Source organism: Ranitomeya variabilis, chromosome 3 (genome assembly GCF_051348905.1).
Source record: "Ranitomeya variabilis isolate aRanVar5 chromosome 3, aRanVar5.hap1, whole genome shotgun sequence".
In the NCBI taxonomy this organism is placed as follows: domain Eukaryota; kingdom Metazoa; phylum Chordata; class Amphibia; order Anura; family Dendrobatidae; genus Ranitomeya; species Ranitomeya variabilis.
The window spans coordinates 162,845,012-162,855,465 of record NC_135234.1 but is presented as its reverse complement, the minus strand read 5'-3'; the positions used below and the strand labels follow the sequence as shown (position 1 = coordinate 162,855,465).

Sequence of the window (10,454 nt, the reverse complement as noted above, 5' to 3'; positions counted from 1 at the left end):
GACATACTGCGCACTATTTTCTGCAGCATGTAATTTGGGTTTTCTTGGCGGACATTCCACTGTTTTTTTACACCGGTTTCATGCTGGTTTTATTGTGTGTCCCGTCCTTAAAAAAAAATTAACAGTGCCATATTAAAACTTGTTGGTCTGTGCAATTTTTTCTAACATTTTTTTTTTTTTTTAAAGTTTCCTAGCTACGGGTGAATCTATGACTTCGCTCCATTATCAGTTCAGGCTGGGCATTTCAACTATCTCTGGAATAGTGAAGGACACATGTCGGGCTGTTTGGACCACTTTGCAACCAGAGTATATCCCCCAACCATCCATGGAAATCTGGTTGCGAAGTGCTGAAGAGTTTCAGCAAATTTGCAATTTCCCTAATTGTGTGGGTGCAGTTGACGGGAAACATATAAGGATTGCAAAACCGGCAGGAACAGGATCGGAGTATTATAATTATAAGAAGTATTTCTCCATCGTCCTTATGGCTATTGCAGATGCCAACTGCAGGTTCCTTGCCGTGGACATCGGAGCATATGGACGGTCCAACGATTCGCAAGTTCTTAAAAACTCTCCGATGGGTCGTTGCCTTTATGGAGAGAGCTACGATTTACCGCCAGCCAGACCACTGCCAGGAACAAATGACCCAGCCCTGGAATATGTCTTTGTAGGTGATGAAGCCTTTCAACTGTCGCCGCACCTACTGAAACCGTACAGTAGCCGGAACTTAAACCATACCAAGCGGGTCTTTAATTACCGGCTTACTAGAGCACGAAGAGTAGTGGAGTGTTCCTTTGGCATATTGACGGCGAAGTGGCGAGTTCTGCTGACGGCTATCAAGCTGAAAACAACAACTATAGACGAGGTAGTTAAAGCCTGTGTGGTGCTCCACAACTTTGTCCTTTCAAAGGAGCCCGTTTCCTTGGATGATGAAGATTTGGAGACCACCTTGTGGGACTACCGCAGCAGCTCGGTTCGCTCTACAAGTTCAGTTACAAGGATGAGGGACCAGTTTGCCGATTATTTTGTCTCACCTGTCGGGCGGATCCCATGGCAAGACATGATTGTGTAACCTGTTTCCCATGTGTTTTGTTTATGTAAAAAATGTGTTTCTGCCCAAAAAAAAAAAAAAAAAGGCCCAAAAGCGTGGTTTTCTTGCTAGTAAAACCATTATGTTATACCTTTAACATGTCTGGTGTTTGTTTTTATTAAACCTTTTTTTATTATATTACCTTAATAAATCCACAGACACACAAAGAGTACAATTATAATCAGAATTTTATTTAAACTCTTTTTTTTTGCCAAAAAAATAGATTTTTTTTATTTTCCTTTTTTTTTTTTTTGGAAAACTTTGCAAAATTTTTTTGACATAAACATTTAAAAACATATTTACAAGTCTTCAAAGTGTTGGGTGGAGATATGAGAGGAGGAGGGGCAGGAAGGTTGGACCACGTCGATAGGTGGGGAAACCCTATTTGTTTGGGGTGCAGTGGAAGGGGGGGTTAAACCAAGAGGCTGACCAGAGGGGGGTGGTGTTGGGGTAGGGGGAAGAGAAAAGCTGAGTAAAGAAAACATTGGGGAAGTAATTTGGTCTGGGGGCCGGGATTGTTGTGGGGACTGGGTCGGGTATTGTGACTGGGTAGGGTAGTGGGACTGGGTTGGGTAATGGGGCTGGCGTGGGGTTTGGTAATGGTGCTGGTGTGGGGATTGGAGCTGGGTTTGGTAATGGTGCTGGTGTGGGTATTGGGGCTGGGTTTGGTAATGGGGGGTATGGTGTGGAAATGGGGCCTGGGGTGGAATTGGAGTGGAGGTGTGGGGAGGTGTGTGGGTAGATTCATTAACGGCCTGCAGTACAGCATTATGGCAGGTATTCATTACCCGCATCTGTTGCTCAAAAGAAAGCTTCTCCATGCTCCTGAGCATGGATTGGAAAAAAAGATTGGCCGGATCGGGACTTACAGCTGAATGCAGCCTATCCAAGCGACTGCTGGTTTCACGGCTTGTTTCACTGATGCGTGACTGCACCATGTTGAAACCAGCAGTCACTTGCTCTCCCAAAATTTTGAAAGAGCCTTGGAAGGATGCATTCAGGTGTAAGAACTCAGGAGCATAGCTCCTTTCCTGACCCCTCTGTCGCTGCCGCCACGAACCTAATGGTGGTGTCGAGGTGGCAGGATCAGAGGGGTGGGGTAAAGGGAACGCTAACTGTTCAGCATCAGATGCGAGCAATGAAGCCTGCAATAATGCTCCACTGCTTGGGGCGGATGAAGTGGAGGGGACAGAGGGGTCAGAGGAGGGGACAGAGGGGTCAGAGGAGGGGACAGAGGTGTGGGGCCTACCGACGTGGCCCTCAGTGGCGGACTCAGGAGGGATCGCTCCAGAGGGCGCAGAGGAAGATGCAGGCGCCCGGTGGCTGGAGAAGGTGCTGTGAAAGAAAAAACAAAAGAAATTAATACATTGGAATGAAAAAGCCCTGACTGAAAGCAAACTAAGTAGACAGGTTAACATGGTTATTAGTGGGCTGTAGAATACTTACACTCTGCTCAGCATGGTTCGCCTCAGGAAGGAGAGGGCCTGGCCATATTTGTATTTGCTCCTCTTCCTTCCTGCAGAGCCACTCGGGGCCTTCATCTCATCGTTGAATTCCCTCTTAAAGCGATCCCTCAGTGACCGCCACCGCTTCCTAACCTTTCCAACTGTGAAGACAAGAATCAAAAGAAAAAAAAAAAAATTGGAAAATGCAATACATTACAGTCAGCTCAAAACATCACTGGAAAGTGAATACTTACCTAGTTTGCTCTGCTGCTGAGGATGAAGGCTCTCCCGCCTTGGAAACAGGTTGCGACACACTTCGTCCCAGAGCCGACGGGTGACACCGGTATCAGCATGCCTGCGGTCAGCCATGTTCCACAGCGGCTCCCGCTCGCGAACCTCCTCGATGAGATTCTCAATATCAATGTCTTCATCATCATCATCCTCTTCTGCGGGAGCACGCTGTGAAGCCTGTGCCAAAAAAAAAAAAGGAAAACAAACAAATTAGTACACTGAAACACTAAAGTACCAATAGAATACCCCTCCCAAAAAAAAAAAAACTCACTGATGGCCGACCGCGGCGACGAGTCCGCCGACTCTGGGAGTGTCTGGGAGAGCCTTCAGCGGCAGCAGCAGCAGCCTGAAATAAAGTAAACAAATTCTCAGTTAAGGTAGGCATATATTTTCTGTGTTTAGTAATCTGTTTTGTGTATGGTGCAGTGTGATGTGCGAAGCAGCTGTTTCACCACTACTTACACTTGGTTCCTCCTCCACTTGCATCTCTCCACCCATCTCGCCCCCTTCTGACAGCTCCTCATCTGATTCAGCTTCCTGTTGAAACATAATTTATGCATGTAGTGATCAAAAAAAAAAAAAAAAATTTTTGTGTTAACTTACCGATACACGCTGTTGCTGTGGAGGAGGGCTGTCAGAAGAGGACATTGTTGTGGAAGTAAAGGCCGGTGGCTGTGGTCCTGGTGGGCTGACAGGCGGCGGCTGTGGTCCTGGGCTGACAGGCGGCGGCTGTGGTCCTGGTTTTTCTGTAAGTTTAAAGACACTTGCAATCTGCTCTACACATTGAAGCAGCAGATTTGGGGTCTTCAAAACTTACACAGTTGGTGGCTGTGGTCCTGGTGGGCTGACAGGCGGCGGCTGTGGTCCTGGGCTGACAGGCGGCGGCTGTGGTCCTGGTTTTTCTGTAAGTTTAAAGACACTTGCAATCTGCTCTACACATTGAAGCAGCAGATTTGGGGTCTTCAAAACTTACACAGTTGGTGGCTGTGGTCCTGGTGGGCTGACAGGCGGCGGCTGTGGTCCTGGGCTGACAGGCGGCGGCTGTGGTCCTGGTCCCTGGTGTATCTATAATAAGTATAATGGATTTCTAGTTAGACCACCCCCTAAACTAGGTAATGTTTTAATAAACACCCTGCTAAAATGATGTGAGAAAAGTTCATTAAATGTGAACACCAAAACCCCAAAACAGGTGCACGGTATACCATTCATTTCCATGTTCCCCCCAAAAAAAATTTAAAAGTGCCCTCAACCAACTGTGTATTGCATGTGTAACCATTGGTACATACACCTGTTTTAAATTTACCTGTATGAAATGATACTACGGACATTTTTTTAACAAAAATTTTATTATTTTCTTTTTTTTTCACTCTTTTTTTTTTAAAATCACAATTAGGAGCTGACATGCTCTTTATTTTAAATACAAGTACATTAACTGCAAATGGTTTTAACAGTAATTAAAATAAAATCAACACTTTTAAATAGAAAAAAAAACCCACACTCACACATTCAAACCACAAGCTGCAGACCGCTAGACTTTTTTAAAAAATACATCAGATTTAAAAAAAAAAAAAAAAAAAACATTTAAACCACATGCTGCACAGACCACTATACACTCAATACATCAGAAAAAGGCAATTAACTAATTAAAGCATGGACAAATGCACATGCAATCAACAAGACGCACACAAACATGCATGGTATGTGTCCACATTCCGGATCGCATCAGGATTTGGTCAGGATTTTCCATCAGTATTTGTACGCCAAAACCAGGAGTGTAACAATTATGGAAAGTATAATTGGAAAAAAGGCACACTTTTGCTTTTATCACCCACTCCTGATTTTGGCGTACAAATACTGATGGAAAATCCTGACCAAATCCTGAACAGGGACACATACCCTCCCACATGAACAGGCATAAGATTGACAAAGGCATAATAAGGTGCAGGCACATGATACAAAAGCACACAGCCGTCCAAAAATACACACATACACATGCACGCACATAAGCTTTATGCAAATACACATATGTACAACAAAGGCAGAAAGGTGAACCCAATCAGAAGACGCATACACACACACACACACATACAAAAGGCTGACAATCCTTTGGCTGAAGCAGCAGGTCTTCACAGTGGCTGGCATCATGGTGGATCTGGACTCTAGCATGGCACTGGCTGGTGCAGGACGATGGCAGGCCTCAGGTTCTCTTCAGGTTTTAAGCTCTTGCTGTAGTCAGTAGTACCTCATACACACAGAAATGCACAGGCACACAGATGCACACAAAAATTGCAATACTCACACTGGCTCTATGGTGGCTGGAGTCTTGTGGCAGGCTGCCTGGAGTCTTGTGGCAGGATGGCTGGAGTCTTGAGCCGGCAGGCTGGCTACAGTCTTGTGACAGGCTGGCTTCTTGTGGCAGGCTGGCTGGACTCTTGTGGCAGGCTGGCTGGGGTCTTGTGGCAGGCTGGCTGGGGTCTTGTGGCAGGCTGGCTTGGGTCTTGTGGCAGGCTGGCTGGGGTCTTGTGGCAGGCTGGCTCTTGCTGGCAGGCTTCTTTGCTTCTCTGTGTCTTGCTGGCATATGTGGGGTTGAAGGCCCAGGCCAGGTTTATATAGATTTGGGGGTGTCTGGCCAATTGGCAACAAAATTCTGCTTCTGAGCATGCTCAGTGTAAAAAAAACGTATTGCAGCGCTGTATTGCGTCGTACGACGTGTCCCGACGCATCCGTCGCTCATAGGCTTCCATTGCAGCCAACGACGTATGCCGCAGGATGCGTCGCGACACGTTTTTTAGGCGGAGACAAAAAACGTTACAATCAACGTTTTTTTGAGACGACGTGTCGCCAAATTTCGACGCATACGTCGTAAAACGTACACGACGTATGCCAATCCGTCGCCATACGTCGCCAATACAAGTCTATGGGAAAAAAAAACGCATCCAGCAAAAAGTTTTGCTGGATGCGTTTTTTCTGAAAAAAGACGTTTTGAGACGTAATGCAGTTAACGCTAGTGTGAAAGTAGCCTTAGAGAACACAAGATAATAATTTGATCTATTGTGTATAGGAGGCTTCAGGCTATGTCCACACGTTGCAGATTGAGATGCGGATCCGCAGCGTTTTAGGCCGCACGGATTCGCATCAAATCCGCAGTGTAGTGCACAGCCAATGTTAATCTATGGGAAATGGAGATTTGTTGTCCACATGTTGTGGAAAAATTCGAGCAGAAGCGCAGCGGGGAATTTTTTCTGCAGCATGTCAATTCTTTTTGAGGATCTGCAGCGTTTCTGCACCCATTGACTTCCATTGAGTCAGGCACATCTGCAGCAAAACCGCAGATGTAGTTGTAGCGCCCCCACTGCCGCAGGGCCGAGGGGTACCCGGTACCGGGCCTCTGAGTCTCTGCTCTGGGGTTGTCACGGTGGCTAGACCCGGTCCGTGACCCTGCTGAGGGGCGTACAATGATAGATGTGGATAGTGGTGGTGGTGCGGTGCAGTAAATAACGAGGACACCAGGTTGCAGTCTCTTTACCTCTTTACTGAAGGTCTCTGGGTCCTCAGTCTGGAATACGGTTCACCAGGCTGCGCAAGTCCAGCCGGTCCGATGGCACCTCCAGAGTTCTCCTTGCAGGTGGAAATCTGTGCCTTCCTGCTAGCGCTATGTGTTGTGGTCCTCCCCTGCTGTGCTTACGGGATAGTCCCCACAACTGTTGTGTCTGTTTCTCGTGTTCCCTCACAACAACTCGATTAGATGATGTTCTGCTAATCCTCCGTTCCTCCCGGTGTTATGGTTGGGACGCAACCGTATGACGGGTAGGCTCGGAGCTCTTCCGGGACCCTAGAGTCGCCCCTCTCCACAGGTTGCCCCCCAAGTCTGCATAGGTGATTTAGGTGAGACAGCCCGCCTGTGACTGACTGTCCTGCTGTTGGTTTGAAGTATTGCTTGGAGCTAGATATATGAATACTTCCTCGGCGTTCCGGCCGCCGGTTGTGCGCCTCAGTAGGATGTTGCCTCGGTCTTACAGCACGACTCCTACTGGTATTCTCCTTCTTGCTTTGATCTCGTTTCTCACTCAGCACAATATATCTCGCTTCTGATCCTTTCTTAGGGCACCGCCGCTATTCTGAGCAGGCACGGTCCCGTGACGTTCTTTCTTGTTGCCAGGCCTCTGTCAGGGTCCCAAACCTGACAGGGCCCCTACCGAATCTTCCCCACAACACCCCCTGCCACAAGGTGTTGCCTGGTTCCAACCCAGTCAGCTTTCTGAACTAACTTCCTGCCTGACCCCCAGTTTACCCACACGGTGAGGAGTGGCCTAATAAATAGCACCCTTAGCTCCCCCTGGAGGCCCGACTGTGAAATGTATTGGTGTATGTGATACCTGGTCAGATGAACTCCTTCAGTGCCATCAGACGTACCATAGCCCCCCTTAGCGGCAGAGCCACAGTACTGCAACGACCAGGACTCTGGGGCGCTGCACTCCCCCCCGGTTAAATCCAGTACTCCGGGACTGGGAAGAAAACAACAATACATGTCAGCAAAAAGACATACAATTTTTGTGAGTGCAATAACAATAAGCATATTTGAACAGAGCTTCCCTTTATGGGAGGTGAGGACACTTAAACGTTACAAACATGGTTAAATACTTTCAAATAACTTTTCTTACCCAACCGGGTATTCTACTAAGTGCAAAATTTTTAAACATTAATTCAACATTGCCTTTAAGGATGTACACTCTGAATCCACTAAAGACCTTCTTATAACACATTATAAGGCTTAAGCAACTGTGCTACATTCTCCTACTTATGTCTGCAGGACCGCCTGTCCTAACGGCTCCAGACCTACTGCCTCTCCTTTCTATTACAGGACCGCTCCTTTCAGCCCGAGCCTTCTGTCCTTCCTCTACTATACACAGTATAGAACATGTTTTTCCTTCAGTTGGAGATTACTGAGCCATCCCTATATGGCTCCTAAGAGGACTCACCACTAAACCCTACGGGTTCACTTCCTGTCCTCATCCTTCTATTAACATTATTGAACATTTCTTACAATTAACTAATTGGTTACATTTAACTTTCACATATCAACATTATTACTTCTTCTTTCAAAGCATCATCATTCCTTAAGTGCTATCGATGAACATCCCCTTTAAGAGGGGACCAAGTCTCTATGAGGTGGTGCAACTTTTCAAGCTGCAAGTCCGTATGCAGCAAGGACTCCAGTACAAGTTCCAATAACCGTATCTTCGCAAAGAGTCCGTCTTTTATATAAAACCAGTAGAGAGCACCTTTAAGAAGGTGCAACTATGTACAAGGAGTTTGTATCATGCATTGTTCATGATTCAGCAGTTTCTTAGTAATGGTACAAAAGGTAGAAAACAAACCACAAAGCAGAAACAGTAGGGATCCCGGGTCAACAAAGGGATCCCTTTAAGAGTTAACCCTGGATGGGTTTTAGCAGCAATGTAGCAGCAAAAACAAACAGTTTTAAGAACTATTTACAGTCATTAAAGCATTCTTGCTTACTCAAACCACTCAGGAGGCAGCACCGGCGGAGGCAACCCCCTTGGGTATTGCGAGCCGCCCGGTACTGCATAAGGGGGTCTGTTGTCCCATCTGGGGGTCTGTGTACCCACAGTCTTCAGCTCTGGAGCAGCACGGGCATCACCCACCGGTAGAGGTGCCTCCTTGGCGACGAGGGTGGTGGAGGTGACAATGCTGCATGTCGTGGTCTTGACCATAGTGCACGTGGGGGTGTCCTCGGTGATCCTGGCAATGACCATGGGCTGACCACAAGGGGACACCTTTGCTACAGGAGTTAGCTTCACTGGCACCTTAACCGGGGATATCACAAGGCCCGGCCTTTTGCGGACATTCAGGGCAAACCACCCTTTTTCCCCAAAGTGCCTGGTGTACGAGACTTCATTCCCCGGGTAGAGATCCCGGTCTGGGTGGCCCTCTCTGAGATGTGACTCAACATCCCTTCGGTTTACAAACACCTCCGCATACAGGCCCGGCTCTTTAATGAAGCCCCATCCTCCACGGAGCTGGAAGGTGGTGATGATGCCCTGCCTGTGCGGGGCCTGGTGAGTGGTGGGGTCCTTGCGGGCCCGGTCCTTGACCGCCAGGTCTTTCTGATGGTAGGCCTCCAGCCCGGCCTGGTACGCCTTTTTCTCTCCCTTCCACTGCTGTTCCAGCTGGGCCTGGTATTCCTCCCAGCTCAGGGCCTGCACTATCTCCCCTTCCCGTGTCTTCACCCCGGGGAACCCCATGAGGTCGGATCCTGGGTTCACCCAGCGGCATACCGTGCGCTCCGCACGGGTCTCACATGACAGGGTGGTTGGCGCGATCGGGGCCTTCAGGCGGTGTTCCATGCCCGTGGCCTCCTCCCAGGGTAACAGGCGTTGGAGTCTATGGGTCCCAGGGAGAGGGGGTGCCGCAACAGGGCCTATTAACAAGTCTTCCGCCGGCGGGACAGGGTCGACGGACTCACCAGCCGATGCAGGCTTCTCCTCCACGGCGGGTTCCGCTAACAGTGTCGACGAGGGCCTCAGCAACAACTCCGGTAGCGGTACAGGATCCGTTGTCAGAGGACTTCCTTCCGGCGCTACCTGGTGCGGAGCCTGGGCCCCCGTGTTCAGCTGAAGGAGCTGGTGAATCAGGTCTCCCATCTCAGCCTGCAAAAGATCAGCGTTGTCTGTGGAGTAGTGGCTGCAGTACTCATCCGGGTAGTTGGGGGAGACTTCTGCTTCCATCCCACATTCGGGTTCTGAGCTTCTGGCCATGGCGTCCTCCACGTGAGTCGCTTCCTGGTTCTTTTCCCGCTCTCTCCTTCGTGGGCAGTTTCGTTTTCTCTGTCTCCGCCCCCCATTGAGGATTAGGAGGCGGATTTCTGCTGCTGACGGTCACATCCTCACGGTGCAGAAATATTTAGACTGGGAGGCCATTGTCGTTCGCGCTCTCCAGCTTGTCTACGCCCAGTCCACGCCCCTCTTCTTCTCCTGCGCTGTAATGGTGGCAGTTTTGGCGGGGACTTTTGGCGGCAAGTGGCAATCCACAGTCTTTGCAATAAAGTACAGTCCAAGCACAATAAATCACAGTTCCAAGGCACACATGACCTGATTCCTCAGGCTTAAGTAGATCCTGTTCGTGACGCCAAGTTGTAGCGCCCCCAATGCCGCAGGGCCGAGGGGTACCCGGTACCGGGCCTCTGAGTCTCTGCTCTGGGGTTGTCACGGTGGCTAGACCCGGTCCGTGACCCTGCTGAGGGGCGTACAGTGATAGATGTGGATAGTGGTGGTGGTGCGGTGCAGTAAATAACGAGGACACCAGGTTGCAGTCTCTTTACCTCTTTACTGAAGGTCTCTGGGTCCTCAGTCCGGAATACGGTTCACCAGGCTGCGCAAGTCCGGCCGGTCCGATGGCACCTCCAGAGTTCTCCTTGCAGGTGGAAATCTGTGCCTTCCTGCTAGCGCTATGTGTTGTGGTCCTCCCCTGCTGTGCTTACGGGATAGTCCCCACAACTGTTGTGTCTGTTTCTCGTGTTCCCTCACAACAACTCGATTAGATGATGTTCTGCTAATCCTCCGTCCCTCCCGGTGTTATGGTTGGGACGCACCCGTATGACGGGTAGGCTC

General features: G+C 49.0%; 1 protein-coding gene across 1 annotated transcript; it reads right to left on the bottom strand.

Annotated features, from left to right (window-relative positions):
• Nucleotides 1–1,220: 1,220 nt before the first annotated feature.
• LOC143817639 (uncharacterized) lies at nt 1,221–3,674 on the bottom strand. Its single transcript, XM_077299132.1, has 6 exons — nt 3,427–3,674; nt 3,286–3,360; nt 2,787–3,169; nt 2,534–2,693; nt 1,468–2,422; nt 1,221–1,229 (listed from the first exon to the last, which is right to left on the bottom strand). The coding sequence occupies exons 3-6, from the start codon at nt 2,899–2,901 to the stop codon at nt 1,221–1,223; spliced, it is 1,239 nt and encodes a 412-aa protein (XP_077155247.1). The 5' UTR covers nt 2,902–3,169; nt 3,286–3,360; nt 3,427–3,674.
• Between the last annotated feature and the right edge of the window lie 6,780 nt (nt 3,675–10,454).